The sequence below is a fragment of the Mauremys mutica genome, chromosome 1 (assembly GCF_020497125.1).
Source record: "Mauremys mutica isolate MM-2020 ecotype Southern chromosome 1, ASM2049712v1, whole genome shotgun sequence".
In the NCBI taxonomy this organism is placed as follows: domain Eukaryota; kingdom Metazoa; phylum Chordata; order Testudines; family Geoemydidae; genus Mauremys; species Mauremys mutica.
In genome coordinates, this window is record NC_059072.1 from 55843090 (window position 1) to 55862577 (window position 19488).

General features: G+C 39.8%; 2 protein-coding genes across 13 annotated transcripts in view; one reads left to right on the forward strand and one right to left on the reverse strand.

Moving 5' to 3' along the window:
* PPHLN1 (periphilin 1) overlaps nt 1–19488 on the forward strand; it is a 156554-nt gene that overhangs the window by 124724 nt on the left and 12342 nt on the right. For 5 of the 7 annotated variants that reach the window (XM_045031981.1, XM_045031987.1, XM_045031996.1 and 2 more), the window contains one exon: nt 2109–4160. In XM_045031981.1, the coding sequence (XP_044887916.1) occupies nt 2109–2318 (210 nt within the window). In that variant the 3' untranslated portion in view covers nt 2319–4160. Of the gene's footprint in view, nt 1–2108; nt 4161–5881; nt 6157–19488 lie in introns of those variants that run through there. The other 2 variants (XM_045032016.1, XM_045032006.1) reach the window with 2 other exon arrangements.
* PRICKLE1 (prickle planar cell polarity protein 1) overlaps nt 15882–19488 on the reverse strand; it is a 125049-nt gene continuing 121442 nt past the window's right edge. For all 6 annotated transcript variants that reach the window (XM_045031935.1, XM_045031899.1, XM_045031929.1 and 3 more), the window contains exon 8: nt 15882–18439. In XM_045031935.1, the coding sequence (XP_044887870.1) occupies nt 17580–18439 (860 nt within the window). In that variant the 3' untranslated portion in view covers nt 15882–17579. The remainder of the gene's footprint in view (nt 18440–19488) is intronic.

Sequence of the window (19488 nt, forward strand, 5' to 3'; positions counted from 1 at the left end):
GAGCCTCCTGCACGCCACGAAAGAGCTGATTGGGAGGGAAGGGGAGGTGCTGATCAGCAGGGATGCCAGTGGGTGGGAGGCACTGGAAATGGGGGAGGGCTGATGGGAGGCTGCTGATGTATTACTGTGGCTCTTTGGCAATGTATATTGGTAAATTCTGGCTCCTTCTCATGCTCAGGTTGGCCACCCCTGATCTAGCTAGAAGTAGAAACTGATGGAGTCTGGTATTTTCTTTGATGCACACTTGTTTCTTTACAAGGAATCTACAAAGTCCTGTGTCTCTGAACACAGAAGACACAAGGAACAAAAGAAGTAGTTTCATAGTGTACAGCCTCCAAGACTCTTGAGCCAACACTAGACCCAAAAGTGCTCTGTCGAGCGTTTATCAGGATCACACTCTGCTTACAGGCTCCTGTTTGGCTTTCTTGCTTCTTCTTTTCTCTCTGTTTTTGTTTCTCTCTTCCCTCACATACATCCCTACCCAGAACAATGCTCATTGAAAAGTTCCTAGACAGGAACACATCTTTTTTAGCAATTTCTCTTAATATCCCAAAGTTACACCCTGGTTTGTATCTTTTAACATTTCTTCTTCCTTGTGCAAGACAAGCAATGATCTCAAGTTGCAGTGGAGGAGGTCTAGGCTGGATATTAGGAAACACTATTTCACTAGGAGAGTGATGAAGCACTGGAAAGGGTTACCTAAGGAGGTGGTGGAATCTCCATCCTTAGAGGTTTTTAAGGTCAGGCTTGATAAAGCCTTGGCTGGGATAATTTTAATTGGTGTTGGTCCTGCTTTGAGCAGGGGATTGGACTGGATGACCTCCTGAGGTCTCTTCCAACCATAATATTCTATGATTCTGCACAAACAGACCGAGGTGGGGTCTTATGCTTTCAGTTATTTTAATTGAAGAGTCAGTTCACACCTGTCAATCTCAATGGGGTTTTAACTCAACCCATAACAAGGTTTCACTCCGCTCATAACAATATCCTTTAATTATTTATTTAAACTTACAGTAGTGCCTGTTCTTAGCTCTTAGACTGTAAGCTCTTTGGTGCAGGGATCATCTTTTTCTTTCATATTTGTAAAGTGCTTGGCACAGTGGGGCCCTAGTCCATGACTAGGGCTCCTAGGTACTAAGGTACAGTGCAAATAATACATAATCGGGGCATTTAAATTTCAGATGTAAATTAAAAAATCAGCAGATGGGGCTGCAAGTACAAGTGAAAAGAATGGGAACAGAAAAGAGGTTAAAATATCAAAGAAGTTATACCAGGTGGTCAGACAGTTTCCCTTTTCCTGCATGTAGAAGCCCTGCATATTTCCACTTCAAGCTCTTTTCAGCAGTTAATGTAGCGTTTTCTTCTTTCTTACCCTTCCCCCACTCCCACTTGGGTTCAGTTACTTTGCATCCTCTGAGGTGCAACCTCTGGCTGATGTCAATTCTAAACTGAGCTCTCCCTTATGAAGTTACATTGTACTTGGGTAGAGCTTCCAATAGCATCAAACCTATAGAGCTGCTCTGAAGCTCTGTACAGGAAATTGATCTGGCTTTGCCATTATGGGTGATTTGAAATCGCCAAGAAACGTAATAAAAATATATTTTCTGAAATATTTAGTGATTTTCTGATAACACTTTGAAAATGAAACATAACTAACTAATCATTACCTTTAAATAAAAATTAATGAGATGGGCACAGATGACGAGGTAAAACCCAGATTTTATTACAAGCAAAAGTGTTAAATGCATTTAGTGTTTGCTCATCTCTCTTTACTCAGATATTTTATTCCAGGTGGTGCATTACAAGAGAAATTCTTTTCCTCCCCAAGTTCTATTTTTCAGAAATTTCCTTCATTAAGAATTATGTTTTGTGTCAAAGTAGTACTGAACTAGCTACCTTTGCCCTTGTTACATTACAGCAGGCCTGCAGGGGAGTAAACATTTATAACAGGCTTAACAAATAAAATTTATGTTGCATCTATCATTCATTGTTCATCACTTGTTTTTGGTGGTGTAATGTTACTTTAATTTTATTTGGGGTGGGGGAAATGATGCTGCTTATGTAAATATCCTTGCATTTAATCAGTTTCTCAAATATATTACTTCTAGGTTTACAGACAAGACTGTGAAACCTTTGGCATGGTAGTGAAGATGCTGATTGATAAAGATCCTTCATTAGAAAAGTCCATTCAGTTTGCCTTGAGACAAAATTTGCATGAGATAGGTGAGCGATGCATTGAAGAACTTAAACATTTCATTGCTGAATATGATGCTGCCAATCAAGAGTTAGCAGAGTCCTTTAAAGAGGGTGCATATTAAGAACAAAAAATATGCTTTTAGATTTTCCATATTGTATATGCCGTTAATATATAAATATGCTTTTTGTGGAAAAGGGGAATACTTGCTGGAGATTTGAACCCAAGGCTCATGTTCCTTCATAGTAGATGACTATAGATTGTTCATTGCCCTGGTCATTTAATTGTGTTCTTCTAATGTGTATTTGTTTTGTGACATTTATTCCTTTGAAAAGGATACATGTTTCAATAATGATGTAAAGTGACAAACTATTTTTGAAAGCCTTTACACAATTACCTAGAAAAAAAGATTTGTTCCATGTATGTATACTTTTGTTTCAATGTTTAGAAGTGTAAGTAAGCACTGTATTTTTATTAAAATAACAAGAAGCAGTTCTTCATTCCTCAGCTTATATTCAAAAACATGGATGTTCTCTTGTTTATACATGCTATAGAAAAACTTGCAAGGTTGTTCATGACCATAGTTTACTTTTATCATTTATTTTTGGCATGTGGTTTTCAAGTTCAGGTCCATTCTGAAAAATGATATCTGGGGATTCCTTGTTTGACTCAGTGACTGCCAGAACAATTTGCTCACTTGACAAGGGAAGTGATGTCTTTTCTAATTTTAGCCCTTCAAACTCTACTTAATATCCTAAAGACAAGCTGGGTTGTTTTCTTCTCATGTATCATCAGTATAAAACTGGTTAGGTAGGTGAATTCGGCTTTCAGTTACATCTGTGCAGCTGAGGGGCAGAATTTTCCCTGTGGTTCAAACTTAGTTAACAGTTCTGTTTGATACCTAGAGCAATACAGGGCTAACTATAATTGTAACAGAAGAAAACCAGATCCATTGGGCAACAGAGTGCTTAAAAAAAAAACATTCTGAAACATGATTTAGATCAGTTTGTGGTACCTTGTTAAAATTAAGAGGCTGCATCTTCATTTTTAAAAAGAGATTGGCATATTAGAAACATTCCACCTTAGACAGTTACAAAATTTGTAAGACATATTACACAGAGGTTAGTAGATGCAGAGCTAAGCTCCTTGTATCTATCTGTATTATATAACATGTTTGAAACAAAATGAAAAGAGCTAATGACTCTAAAACAGACCACTTCTATGACATGTAGGCTGCTTCACCTAACAGAAATACTGTGAGCCGCATTCTGCAGACAGTCATATGTAGTATCATTAACTTCACTGGGACTACTTACAGGGGAGTAAACTAATGTATGGTAATCATTTTGTATGTAGAAGTTGGTGTGTACTCATACCCACCATTACCATTCTCCACAATGGATTTCACCTTTCTGATATAGGAATTCAATAAACATGTCTACATCAGACTCCTGCTATGGGTCTGGTTTGTTTTAGTGTCAGTGCCTTTGCTTTAGACTGACTCTTCTGTGATAACAAATTTATCTAATGCACTTCACTATTCATACAAAAACTGAAACTGTTTGAGAAATGGCTGAGTCTTCCTCACCAATTATGTTTTCAGCATTTGAAAAATTCTGTCATTATTAGCTATGAGTACTCTCGTAGCAACATCAGTGTTAAACATACGTTTGTACTCATGGTTAGAACTCTTAAGGTTATAAGCACTGAAAAAAAATTAGGAATATTTGTTTAATAATACAACATTATGAGGAATACCTACTGTTCTCGTCAAGAATGCCTGTTATTACTGTACTTTAATTTCAGTATTCTTCATTAAGGAATATTTTCCTAATGCTTAATTTGCAAAAAAAAGTCTATAAAATTAGAGAATATTGTGAGCACATGCTTTATTGTATGAAAATCTGTTTTACATAAATCAACTGTTTCTCAAATCAGATTAAATCTCAGTGATAGCAACAAAGAACTCCTATTGCACAACTTAATGTGTTTTTTCTAGAATTGGTATTACTATAAAGTTTGCTAACCTGAAATTCACATTGAATGCTAGGTTGCTCTCTCCTCTCCCCGCCCACCCCGGATTTGTGCTTGTTTCAAGACTTAATGCTTAAAACCCTTTGTGTGCTTTAGCTATTCATAATGTTGATATAAGTGAGAAATTAATGTCCCTGCAAATCTAGTAAATTTAAAGCAAGAAAATGGCCTCTTCTGCTATGCATATAAATATACACAGAAGTGTGTGCACTTGTTTTCAGTTTTATATAGTGAAAATACAGTAGGGTTGTCTTCTGCACTGAGGAATCTGCATTGTAGACAGAGGTGGGTGGGGACTAATTGGGAGATGGTGTCGGGGCAACGAGATTATTGGTGGAAGTGGACAGAATCTGCACTGGATAAGGTGTAGGTCTACTCTGGCTTCACCCATAGCATGTGAACAGGTGAGCTAGTTAAAGCAAAACTTGTTTTTTAGCATTCATGTATGTGCATATACCCTTAAAATATGGGAACACAGTGTAAATGCGGTGCTGTCTGCCTGAAGGTGTACACACCCTGAAACAATAGGTTTGAGAGGGTAGGAACTGATCTGTTAATTTCAGTGGATTGTCAGAATGTAAATTTGAGTTGCACTTTAAATGGTTAAACGTGTCACTGCAGATTATTTTCATCTTGTGTATGGATCAGTGGCCTCTGCAGTGAAATGGAATGCACCAGAGAGCATATGGCTTGAAGATATGACCCCTTCTCTCTGCTGTCCAAGCCTAATTTTATTTTTCCTCAGAGAATAGTGCAGGGTATCTACCACATATCCCATTCGCCATCAGAGACTCAAAGTCCAGGCGTCCTCTAGGATAAGGGTACACTTTGTGCCAGTGCAGCCTATCTGCACTAGGTGGTCTGCACCAGTTGTAACTAAAGGAATATCACTTTCGCCAATACAAGTTTACTTAGGCTTTTTTTCTATTAAGAGGTAATACTATCCCCATTTGCTTGACCTGTAAATACCAGTGATTAGACACTAAGTATCTTTGTTGTTGGGGCGGGGGAAGGTAACAGAACCAGTTTTTAAATTAAAATAACCATGATGCATTGGCCACCCTCAGCAAGATATGCAAAACATCACTTATTTGCCAATCAAGGGATGCTTCATAAGTTACCTTAGGGCTAGTGTGGTAAGCCCCTTTCAGTGGGTAATTCTCATACCCGCTCACAAGCCGTCTCCTCTTCCCTTCCCTTCTCCCCCTCCCGCCCCGAAGAGGAGGACGAGTATCATTTTTCATCCTCTTCTGATGATTGGAATGTTTCACCTGCTTACCCTTTGGGGATATTTTTTATAACCTGTATATATTTGGAAGTCAAGTCAGACATAGGGGGTAAATATAGGCGTGTTAGTTCAAAAGCCCCTAATTGGTACCACTGGGCCTGGTCTCATTAATTTTATACATATAGACAAACTGCTTGGCCTCCAGGGCCCTATGACCACATCCTAAATCAAAACATTCCTCAGCTTTGGTTTCCAGGGTTAGATCATCTTCAGCCCAGGATGCACCTATTATGCAAAAGTATTCACAGCAATGTATACATATTGTTGAACCAGACTCTTCTCCACATCTATCTCTGGGTGAACATATACTTCAATGGCAAGTTTCTGAAACTATTTCAGAGTATATTCCATCCTCTTCTTCACAGATTGAGGCTATGGCTCCTCCTCAGTTATCGTCATTAGATAAGTCATTTCGAGACTTGGTCCACTGAATGGCAGAAGCTTTGGAAATCCCTGTTCAGACTGCTCAAGAAAAAGGACATAAGTTACTGGACATTTTGCATCCATTTCTACCAGAGAGGCTTGCCCTACCTATAAACGAAGGCTTGTTAGAGCCAACCCCACTTTTATGGTAGACTCCAGCATCTAGACCACCCACTGCTAAGAGGTGAAAACAGATATCAAGTCCTTTCAACAGGCTTCTAATATTTCTACACACAGACTTCTCCAGGGTCCTCAGTAGTGACAGCAGCACACAAGAGAAGTTGAAACATTAGTCCTTTAGTACTACTCCAGAGGAGAAGGAGCCAAAAAAGATTTGACTTTTTAGAAAAGAAGTCAGCTAGCCTTCAACTCTGCATAACTTGATGAAAGGGCCTGATAGTTTGCTGTGATTACCTTATGTTGGACAAAGTAACTGAGTATCTTGATAAATATTTAAATTCCTGTAAAGTCTGACAAAAGTTCATCTACGAATGGTGAGTTAATAGCTAAAACCTTCCTATAAGTCCTTTATGCTGCTGAAACTACAATAAACTGATTGGAGGCAACAAGGACTATGCAACGTGCGTGATGGTTCTGGTCTTCTGGAGGTTCAAACTATGTTGAAAGACCTTCCCTTTGAAGGGAATCATCTAGTTCAGTTCTAAAACTGAGTCATTACCTACGCTGAAAGGCACTCGTACTACATTACTGTCATTAGGCATCTACACTTCCAATGTAAAAAGAGAGACAAGGTGGGTGAGATATCTTTTATTGGACCAACTGTTGTTGATGAAAGAGAGAAGGTTTGGACGTTGGTCCAATAAAAGATATCTCACCCACCTTGTGTCTCTCATATCCTGGGAACAACATAGCTACAATAGTACTGCAAAATACAAAAAGAAGCATACTCAAATGAAACAGCCTGTCACTACTTTTAATCATCCTTATCAGAGAACAATGGATTTTTTAAAGAAGAAACAACGTATTCATGGAAGACCTTAATTGACATCAACTTCAACTGCTGCTAAGACAGGCTTTAAAAAGTTGTTTGATGTGTATACAGAGGACTGTTAACCAATCTTGGAGGGTCTGTTTTTCCTACCTTACCCCTTTTCGGGACCATTTGTATTATTTCCAGGAAGCGATGGAGTAGTGTCACCAGCAGCAGATAAGTATTGGAACTAATTCAGAAAGGTTATTCTGTTTAATTCCAAGACATTCCCACCTTCCGTTTCAGGGACCCGTTTCATAAGACTCCTTCACACAAAATGTTGAGTGTCTGTTGGCTCTTGGTGCTTTGCAGGAGGTTCCCTCCCCGGTATCAGAGAAGGAAATCTGTTCCTGATATATTCTAGTCCTCACAAAATTGGGAGGCTGGTTGGACTGGTATTGGACCTGAGAGTTCAGATTTCAGTTAGCCAGTTCAGATTTCAAATAGTAACCCTGTTCTCCACCCTTCCTTCCCTAGATCCTCTAGACTAGTTTGCAACTCTCAATCTACAAAATGCATATTTCTATCCATCCAGCAGAAAAATATTTGCCTTCTGTAGTGGGCAATGCACATTACCAGTACAGGGTGCTGCCTTTTGGATTGTTGATGGCTTCAAGGACTTTCACAAAATGTCTGGCTGTGGTAGTGGCACATCTCAGAAAGAAATGTGTTTTGGGTTTACCCATATCTTGATAATTGGTTGATAAGAGGACAGTCTCCAGAGCAGGTGCTAAGCAGTGTCCAGTACCTCATACATCAGTTCTCCAGACTGGGACTGAGTGTGAAATATGAAAAAAATCATTTAAATCCAACAAAAAAAGATAGCACATACTGGGGCTCTCCTCAATTCCATGATGGCTCAAGATAGCTGCTGCAGACCAGATTTGTCAATATATTAAAGTTGATCAATCAACTGCAAAACAATCCATGTACTACAGCAAGGATATGTCTCTGGTTTTAGGTCACATAATTCATGTACTCTAGTGACCTGTTCAACAGACTGGATCTTTGTTGTCTTCAGGGGTGCTTAAGGATGGTCTATCACCCTGCTGTTCTCAAGACAGACATGCAGATACACATACCTCAAGAAGTTTTGAACTCCTTCAACTGGTGAAAAGATCCACATCAGGTCTGCAAGGGAGTTCTGTTCTTCCCAGCACTTTCCAAAGTCAGCAGTGACCAATGCTTCAATATTGGTGTGGAGAGCCCATCGCAGCCACTATATAGTATAAGTAAAGTAATCTCTGATTTTAATTTAAATCAGTCCACTCACTTTCTTTTGCCCAAAGCCTCATTAACCAAGGATGAGGCTACCATACGCACTCTACATGTTCTCTAAGCTCAGTGATTTACTTATCTAGAGCAAAACCATCCAGGCAGTGCCTTAGGCTATTTATTTCAATTGCCAAGATCCAAGGGTCAAGCAGTCTGGACTCAGAGAATCTCTAATTGGGTGTCACATTGCATAAAGTTACATTTTGAGGTGGCCAATTTAGAACTCCTAGGCCAATGATCTTGTGCAGGAAAGCAACAATTCCATGGAACTGGTGTATCCAGCACACCATAACACTAACTGTAGTTCACCTTCCAAGCATAAACAACACACTGGCAGACCATCTATGCAGACATTTTTCTCAGAATCACGAATGGTCCTTAAAGGATTTGGTGATCCAGTTCATTTTCAGTCGGTGGGTTTCTTGCCATATAGATTTGTTAGCAACCCAACAGAACAAGAAATGCAAAGTATTTTGTTTCATGGGAAAATAAAGACTGGGTTCTCAAAGAGATGCCATATTAATCCCCTGGACTCAGGGCTTGTTGTATGCTTGTCCTCCCATTCCTCTGATCCCCAGTGTATTAAGGAAGGTCACATAGAACAAAGCTTCAGTCACCAGTCCAAGCAGTACAGAAATCAGAAATATCTTAGTGACACTTCCAATATCTCCACTTCTCCTACCAGACTTAATTACCTAAAACAATGGGAGAACATTTCATCCAGAGTCTCATTACACCTCACGGCTTGGAAACTGGCTGGCTAACAGACCTGGACAAGAATTGTCCTGTTGATGTACAGAGCATATTGATTCAGAGCAGAATGCAGTCCCCAAGGACAATATATAGTGCAGAATGGAGGTGTTTTTCATCCTGGGCTTACCAACATAATCTTTCCTCACAAGAGAAATCCACTCCTCATATCCTTGAGTATCTATCAAACTTAAAAAGTTTGGTTTGTTGCTATGCTCATTATGTGTTTGACTGCTCTCTCTGCACATCATCCACCAATTCAAGATCATCCAGATTTTTCCTCATCCTTCAGTTAAAAAGTTTGTAAAAGGTCTTCTGAGATATTTTCCTCTGCTAAAATAACTCCCTCCATCTTGGAATATTAATATGGTCCTTATCAGTCTGATGGGACCTCCGTTTGAGCCATTAGCCTCATGCTTGTTACTCAATTTCTCTGTGAAGATGGTATTCCTAGTTACATACAGGGTCTGTGTATTGCAGGTTCTTATGGTGAAACCCGCATGTACGATTTTCACAGGGATAGTTTCACTCTGGCCATACCCTGAATTTTTTCACAAAATACTCTCTCACTTAACTCCCAGGTCACATTCTACCAGAGTACAGGTTGCTTCTGTAGTATCTGTTAGGGCAGGGGTGAGTAGACTACGGCCTGTGGGCCACGTCCAGCCCCTCAGAACATTTAATCGGACCCTTCAGTTCTTGCTGGGGAGCAGGGTCAGGGGCTCTCTGCGCGGTTCCTGGAAGCAGCGGCATGTGCTTGCTCCGGCTCCTATGCCTAGGGGCAGGCAGGGGGCTCTGCACCCTGCCCCAAGCGCTGCCCCCCCCCAGCTGTCATTGGCCGGGAACACCTGCAGAGTGGGGAGCACGCTACTTGGAGTAGTATACAGACTTTTATTAGCCATTACTCTTTAGTTCAGGCATCTCATTCAGGTGCCAAGTTTTGGAGGGCTGTGTTGCACTGGGATAGCTCAGTGGTTTGAGCATAGGCCTGCTAAAACCAGGGTTGTGAGTTCAATCCTTAAGGGGGCCATTTAGGGAACTGGGGTAAAAATCTGTCTGGGGATTGGTCCTGCCTTGAGCAGGGAGTTGGACTAGATGACCTCCTGAGGTCCCTTCCAACCTGATATTCTATGATTTAATTAGGCTCGCAGTACCATCCCCCAACCATGACATACTACTTGTGACTCACCAGAAATGAAAGACATGTAAAAAAGCACTTGAAGAAAGGAAAGTAAGTTACCTTTAGTAAATGGAGTTCTTCGATATGTGGTATTTACATGTATTCTACAACCCACTCTCTTTTCCCATCTGTCGAGTCCGATAACCTAGCCTTGATAGTGGCATCGGAAATGAGGGTCGGCTGGTTGCTCCGCCCCCTCCCTTATACCCACAAGGGGGCTGTGGCTCAAGGTCAGCAGGGGAGCAGATTCCACCAATGGATACTGCTGGCTGAAGCATTCCAATCTCCAGTGCTTGGGGTGCATGCATGCTAGAAGTGGAATACATGCAAACACCATGACTCAGAGAACTCCAATTACTAAAGGTAAGTAACTTTCCTTTAGGTCAGTGGTTCTCAACCTTTTTGGGCTCAGGACCCATTGTGAATTTCCATTGTGAACCCTGTCACGACCCAGGAAATAGTGTAGGGTATGGAGGCCCTGGGGTGGTTTTGGTTGTATCCAGCTTCCAGGGGTTGTTGGGTCCTGCCTGGCACTCAACCCAGAGTAGCGGCTCCTGCAGTTCCTGTGCTGTGGGGCTGGCTGGGCTTGGCTCGCCACTCCAGGTGTTGCAACCTCCAGTGTTGCAGCACCACTTGGGTTTGGCTCCGCCCCCTCAGACGACCAAATTTGTGAGTGGAGTTGTGACCTGGCTCATGGGCCTACCCAAGCTCATCATCATGACAGCTGGGCCAAACCTGAGTGGTGCTGGGACCCCAGAGGTTGCAGGGCCTGGAGCAGAGAAGCGAGACGAGGCAGTCCCAGGGGACAGGAACCACAGGAGCTGTCACATGACCCTTTGAATCATTGTGGTGAACCAATTTTGGGTCCTGACCCTCAGGCTGAGAAACCCTGCTTTAAAACACTCAGAGGTGGGAGGCCCCCATTCAACCTTTTCTTCCCCATCAGAGGGGGAGATTGAAGCCAGTACTCCCACATCCCAAGTGAGTTCTCTACTCACCCTGGCAATTTTGTGTGGAGTAAGACAAGTGACTCAGTCTCACAAGAAACATCTTAGGTGCCTAAGCCATCTGACTCCAGGAGAGGAGTTTCTGGGTGTGGATCTCAAGTAGAGCTAGATACCTCAATGCAGCCCACACTTACATGCCTAACTCAGGGAGGAAGGGTTTAGAATACACCCCTCTCCTTGGCTAGCTGAGGTGTGCTTTTATGGACTGCATTCTTATGCACCTTTTCTTCCCATGCGCGTTATGGATACCATTGTTGTTCCAGTTATTTTCTAGCTTCTAAAAAGTAAGGTGCTGCAATGCCAAGTTTCTTTGTGGATATGGGGCCTTGTCTCCATGTAGGATTATGTAGAGATTTTAATCATTGTCCAGATTGAGTGGCTGACCTCAGCACACGTAGTATTTAGTAGAACGGGGTCAGCAACCTTTCAAAAGTGGTGTGCCGAGTCTTCATTTATTCACTCTAATTTAAGGTTTTGTGTGCCAGTAATACATTTTAATATTTTTAGAAGGTCTCTTTCTGTAAGTCTATAATATATATCTAAACTATTATTGTACGTAAAGTAAATAAGGTTTTTTAAATGTTTGAGAAGCTTCATTTAAAATTAAATTAAAAGGCCGAGCCCCCCGGACCAGTGGCAAGGACCCGGGCAGTGTGAGTGCCACTGAAAATCAGCGTGCATGCCACCTTTGGCACCCGTGCCATAGATTGCCTACCCCTGTAGTAGAAAGTAGTTCAAAATCTCCAGAAATTAAGCCCTAGCTTTAATGAAAAAACAGAGGAAGAGAGTTTTGGCAAACTTCTGCAACATCCTCCACAGGCTTTATGTCTCCTTATGCTCCAAATATTGCTGTGGCCCTCTAGGAAGTCTTACATTAGTATATTACTCCTGGGGGAATTCTGTGCCAAAAAAATAAAAATTCTGCACACAATATTTTAAAATTCTGCATATTTTGTCAAAATAACACTATAATCATGTCAGTTTCAATTATTTTGGTAATTTATATCAAAATACTTATGTAAAAAAAATTCTCCTAGGAGTAGAGAGTTAAAGAAACTCCTACAAACAACCCAATTCCTGTTTCTCTTTCCCCTCCCGCCAGAGCCCAGCTGCGCAGCCAGACACCCGCACTCACTGCCCCAAGAGCCCATAGGCAGGGCACCCCCAGCCCAGACACACACACCTCCTGCTCCTGAGAGTCCAGCTGCAGGGTCTCCCCCAGCGCAGATACTCGCAACCCCCTACTCTTCCAGAGCCTAGGGATCCAGAGGGAGAAACAGCCTGATGTTGGGTCCCGGGCCTGTATGACACCTCCTTCATTCAGGGCATGCTGGGAACTGCAGCTGCCCAAAACCCTCCAGTTCTGGCCCCCCTCTCCCTGGCAGTGTTTTCTATTTGTGAGCTGGGCCCAGCTGGGTCCAGAGGCCCCTAGTGGCGGATAGCAGCTCTGCAGCCCATTTCTGTGGGGAGGGGGAAAGGAAATTTTATGCAGAACATTAATTTTTGTGCAAATTCTGCATTTTGCAGTGGCACAGAATTTCCCCAGGAGACTTATATGCGCACAGAGTGATACCACACCAAGTAAAATTGTTCTCTCTGTTTTGGTCTACACCATTTTCTAAGCAACATGATTGCAGAGATTTTAAAATATACCTTTCCATTTTTTTATGTAGACACTTGCTCAAAGAGGACACTGTCAGCATGACAAGCCCTAAGTACAATTCCACTCCTGAAAGAAGAAACACTGATTTTACAAAGTTACCTGGTTTTACAAAGATTTTACCCCCTGGAACAAAGCTGAAAGTCTTGTTTCAATGCAAAAATTTAAGACATATCTTGAACACAGCACTCAGACGCTGAACTGCTAATGCTTGTGACACTGCAACAGCCAGGTTGCCCTTAAAGTATTTCCAAACCAACTAGAAAAAAGTCTCAATTAGCCTTTGAATGGAGTTAACATCAGTTGTTTTTCAAAAGTAGCCAGTGGCAGAACATGGCAATTATTAAGTGAGCCATCCCTTGTCATCCAGTCCTAGCTTCTGGCAGTCAGAGGTTTAGGGATACCTAGAGCATGGGGTTGCAACCCTCACCATTTTGGCTAATAGTCATTGACAGACCTATTCTTCATTAACTTATTTAATTCTTTTTTGAACCCAGTTATAGTTTTGGCCTTGGCAACAAGTTTCACATGTTGGCTGGGTGTTGTGTGAAGTACTTAATGTTTGTTTTAAACCTGCTGCCTATTAATTTAATTGGATGACCCCATCTTCCTACTTTGGGCAGGGGTAAATAATTCTTTATTCACTTTCTCAACACCCATCATGATTTTATAGACCACTATCATATTCCCCATTAGTCATCTCTTTTCTAAGATGAACAGTCTGTCTTTTTAATGTCTCTTCAGATGGAAGCTGAGCATTTTTGTTGCCTTCTCTGTGCCTTTTCCAATGTGTGTTTTTTGAGACAGGGTGACCAGAACTGCACACAGTATTCAAGGTGTGGGAATACCATGAATGTATATAGTGGCATTATGATATTTCGTCTTATCTATCCCTTTCCTAATGGTGCCTAACATAGTTAGCTTTTTTGACTGCTGCTGCCTATTGAGTGAATATTGAGTGGTAACAGCTTGTATAGTTGGGATTATGTTTTCTAATATGCATTACTTTGCACTTATCAACATTAACTTTCATCTGCCCTTTTGTCATCTAGTGACATCCCTTTGTAACTCTTCAGTTAGCTTTGGACTCAACTGTCTTGAGTAATTTAGTATCATCTGCAGACTTTGCTATCTTACTGTTTACCAGTCTTTCCAGATCATTTATGAATGTTGAACAGCACAGCTCCTTGCAGGACCTTGCTATTTACCACATTCCATTGTGAAAACTGATCATTTATTCCTACTCTTTGTTTCCTGTCTTTTAATCACTTACTGATCCACGAGAGGACCTTCTTCTCATTCTATGGCTGCTTACTGTGCTTAAGAGCCTTTGGCGTGGGACCCTGTCAAAAGTTTTTTGAAAGTCCAAGTTCACTATAGCCACTGGATCACCTTTGTACACACGCTTGTTGACACCTTCAGAGAATTCTATTAGATTGAGGCATGATTTCTCTTTACAAAAGTTCTTTACAGGAGTTTCAACAAATTTGCTTAGAACTGAAGTTAGGCTTACTGGCCTGTAATTGCCAGTACATTCCTACAGCTAGACCAGGGGTCGGCAACCTTTCAGAAGTGGTGTGCCGAGTTTTCATTCATTCATTCACTCTAATTTAAGGTTTTGCGTGCCAGTAATATATTTGAATGTTTTTAGAAGGTCTCTTTCTATAAGTCTATAATATATAACCTAAACTGTTGTTGTATGTAAAGTAAATAAGGTTTTTAAAATGTTTTAAGAAGCTTCATTTAAAATTAAATTAAAATGCAGAGCCCCCCGGACTGGTGGCCAGGACCCAGTGTCAATGCCACTGAAAATCAGCTTGCGTGCCGCCTTCAGCACGCGTGCCATAGGTTGCCTACCCCTGAGCTAGACTCTTAAAGCATGGAATTTCTCTTCAGAGAGATTCTATGGTACAGTTTGAGTCATTTAAGATTTTTACTACATTTAACTATATTTTTCCACATATAGTGCTACTTCCCCACCACCATGACCTACTCTGCCATTCCTATGTATTTTGTAGCTCTGTTAGTGTCTTTTTGTTTCATTCTGCAAAAGATTTAAACCAAAAATGTTCACTGCTTCGTTAAAGTAGCAATGCATTTGCTTGCAGTGTGGTAGTCTTAGACTCATGCAACACAAATGGTTGCCTAGATGACCACCCTAGCATACTAATTGTCAAATAATTTGCTTAACTGATTTGAAAATCAACATTCTTCCATATCCTCAGAAGAAGTGCAAGACTGGTTCTAGTTTTCAACATGCCACATTTTTAGGGGTATTAGGAGCACCTGCCCTATTTTATTGTTTAGGTGGTCAAACCTATAGGCATTGGCATTTTATGTATGTTTTTTAATTAATATTTTACTAGCAAATTTCAGTATTCACACAGAATTAGAGAATCAGGTTTGTTACCCTGTCAAAGAAAGCTATCAGGTTGGTTTGACATGATTTGTTTTTGACAAATCCATGCTATTACTTATCTTATTATCGTCTAGATGTTTGTAAATTGATTGCTTAATTATTTGCTCCATTATCTTTCCGGGTACAGAAGTTAAGCTGACTAGTCTGTAATTCCCTGGGTTGTCCTTATTTCCCTTTTTATAGATGGGCACTAGATTTGCCCTTTTCCAGTCTTCTGGAATCTCTCCCATCTTTCATGACTTCTCAAAGATAATTGCTAATGGCTCAGATATCTCCTCAGTCAGCTCTTTGAGTATTCTAGGGTGCATTTCATCAGGCCCTGGTGACTTGATGAATTTGTCCATGTAATTTTTAACTTGTTCTTTCCCTATTTTAGCCTCTTCTGATCCTACCTCATTTTCACTGGCATTCACTATGTTAGACATCCATTCACCACCGACCTTCTTGGTGAAAACTGAAACAAGAAAGTCATTAAGCACCTCTGCCATTTCCACATTTTCTGTTATTTCCTCCCCTCCCCCACTGAGTAACAGATCTTACCCTATCCTTGGTCTTTCTCTTGCTTCTAGGTATTTGTAGAATGTTTTCTTGTTACCCTTTTATGTTTCATGTAACAACAACAACAAAAACTTCTGCCTGTGGTTAAGGCATGCAGCATTGTAAGAGGTATATATGTTTATTATAACTAAATCAAAATTGCTGTTGATATACACGCTAGCTGAAGGGCAGAAATGGAGACTTCCTACATACAGTACATTTAAAATTCACTGATGGAAAGAAGCAGCTTTTAAAAGTTTTGTGCCAATCCTGTTCCATACACAACCCCAACATTAACTGTTCTCTAATGCAGGGCAATAACAAAGGTTATAAAAAAAAATCCACAGAAGTTGCATATTTGTTGTACTAATATATTCCAGGTTTGTGTGGTTTTTTACATTTATACAGTTTACATTTTGCTTGACCCATAAATAAACATTTGTAAGATTACAAGGGCCATAGTTTAGAGAGCATTTACACAGCCCTGCCATGCATACAGAGCTTTTAATATCTAGAAGAGAAAATTAAGCTTTGGCTCACTAAGTAATAAAATTTTGAATGTTTCTAAATGTAAACCCTTGACTAAAATACAAACAATCTTTTCATCCATAATGTTGCTGTTAAAACACCTAATAAATCTAGTTTTGTATTATAACAAACTTCTTGGAATTCAGGGATATAAAAATAATCAGTTTTTAAATCTTAACTGTACAATATGTACATTAATATTTTCACTGTTAAATTATGAATACATTTTAGTCTATGGAATACTACATTATAAATATCAATGTGTTTTCAATTTCTAATTGCAGCTAATAATACATTTAAAATCTGGAATAATGAGTTCCAAAAGATACAATATGGTCCTAATCCTTTCAACCCTTTTGCAAGTATTCTTTACATGAAGTAGTTTCATTGACTTAAAAGAAGTTACTTGCCTGTGTTAGGGTTTCCAGTGTTAGGATACTGTGTTTCTCCCCCCACAACCCCCTTTTTTTTTTTAAAGGGGTTTTTAAGGAAAACCATACTTTGTATTAAAATGTCAGTTATAGCTACGTGCATGTCCTACAGTGAAACAATGCCAGTCAAGTTCTAAACCAGCTGAACCTTAGTTAATAAAAAATTGCATTGAAAGGGTGCCTGGAATTCTTAATCTTTTAAAGAAGTCTGGGCCATTTACTGCTTCTGTACGATAGGACGATGGCCGCAGATATTTGAAATGTCATTTTCTGATTTGCCTCTTTTTACTGGAGGTTCCATTCTTTTAAAGGGCTGGCGCACACACAAATGAAGAATGGGAAAGCTGCAGATCAGGGTTCAATAAAATAAAAGCAATAGGTTAAAACTCCAGTTTGATGTGTAAAGAAAGGCAAGCCAGGCTGTGATTGTTCTAATGAAAATGGGAGGTTGCAGAAAAGGAACACACCACAGAACACTCTCTTTTCCTCTCAAAAGGTAAAAACAAAGATATTGCGGCCATCTGAATACGTAAAGCAACAGTGAAAAACAAGCATTTTTTTAACTTCAGTTCACTCTTATTGTACCCTCTCTCATATGTTGAAACAGGAATGAATTTCCAAAACAATGTTTATGTCTACACAAAGTCTGTATGAAAGACTATAAACTGTAATAAGGAAGTAAAACTGTGATGTTTTGATAACCACAGCATATATTATGAAAACCTGGCAATATCTGATAATTGGAAGAAATGACATGTTTGAATGTTAGTTTTACACTGTAAACACCAGTAAGGTTATCATTTACAGATTATAGCTACAAAGTTTATATGAATGTGTCGTCTCGGCTGTTAGTCTTAATGAGTTAAGAAATTATGCAGTTTTTGCCTTTTTGTCCTTTTTTCTTCTTTGATTTGGTTGTCCTTTGCCCAAACTGAGAACTGGCGAGTGCAGTGCTTGGACTGGAAAGGTCATCTGTATAGTATGGGTATCTCAGTGATCGTGGCTGTGGAATTGGCTGTCCAAGAAAATATCCTTCCTCTTCAGAATCAGATGATGATGATGATGAAGTTGAACACCAAGAGTCTTCTTCCTCACCATACAGTCCAAAAAATTTATCAACTGCCTGGTTCCGCAGTGCATAATCAGACATAGCATGGGCATACTGTCCATAGAGTTGTGTGTTTTGAATGTATGCTTGAACCTCATGAGGGCTTTTATTTTGGATAAATTTGCCATAATCCTGAGGTGAGTAAAAGTGAAGTCTTTCTTTTGGAGAACATCTTCTTTCTGTAGTTAAATGAAGTGTATTATCTGAACGAGACTTCCTACTTCTCCTGCGACGATGCTGATGCCGATTCCCACGTTCTTCAAAATGAAAAACACGCCTACGAGTCCTTTCACTCATTGGAGGTTGGCGAATTTCAACACTCTCATAATCCCCATTGTCAATAACATCATCTGAAAACTTTACTTGTTGTGGTCTAGACTGGGATTTGGATCTTCTAAGTACAGGCATGTGTGCTGGCTTTTCTTCTGGCAACACCTTTTCTTGACATAACTCTGAGCTTAAACTCTTTAAAGACTCTGCACTCCGGTGGAGCATTGAAGAATTTAGAGTTCCCATATTGCTCATTTTCTCACAGTCCTCTGCCTCCAGCTCCTGGAAAGTTTGCAAAGAATAAAAAGATGGCCTTGATTTGCTTTCTCCATCCACTGAGGCCCCTAAGGAGGGAAAAAAAAAAATCAGTTAACTGTAATCTGTGAACTTGTAATGAAGTGTGTTGACTCAAAATATTAAACTTCTAATAAAGGTTTATGGAGTAAACATGACTTATCACTGATTCTTTGTGACTTTGCCTTAAAGGTGAACTTAAAAGTAAAAAAAATGTTCTTGTGCCAATTTGTTACTTTGAGATATATAAAGGCAGCCTGAAAAGTCTTTTAAATTATTTACATTAGCAGTTCAGGTCTTAACTATGATTAGTAGAAAACTAGTGACATTAGGACATCAAGAGTGAAAGGAATTTTTAATTAGTCTGTTCAAAACATCTACTGAACTCCAATGCCTAGCACACACTTAAAAAAAAAAAGTCTGTTAAAGATTCAGCATCCCACACCACCTGTTTAGGGTTGACAACACATTCCATGTTTCCAGGAATTCCTCCAACAAAGTCAGAGAATACCATATGTGACAATCTGGATATTTCGAAGGTAAAACAGATTGCAATGGGTGGGCTGAATGGCCTTGTGTTTACAGTGTAAAACTAACATTCAGAAATGTCATTTTTTTAAAAGGCCATCATCCATTCAAACATTCTCAATACATATAAAAGCAAAACATGAAATAAACCCATTTAAAAATATTATTTGCAGTTAACCTTTAATACCATCATTAGACTGAAAAGTGGTTTTTTATATTTTTCTTTAGTGTTATGAATTTGTTATATATTGATACAAAAATTATTTGAATTGGCAGGTTGTGTACCTAATAAGTATAGAGTGAAAAACAGTTCCTCCAGCAAAAGTTGATGTCAGCTCTAACACCTCAAGTGGTCTGTGTTTCTCTTGTGAGTAACGGAGGAAATAACATAGCCAGATTCTGCCCTCAGATACCTATGCATCTCTTTCTTAAGGGGAGGTTGGAGGTGTATACTTCAATTAAAAAAAGATAGTTAAGGGTCAAATTCTTCCCTGAAGTCTTCACATACTTTACTACTAATTCGGAATTCTTAAAAAAAAAAAAAAAAAATTCCCAGGAAAATGCTTACTTT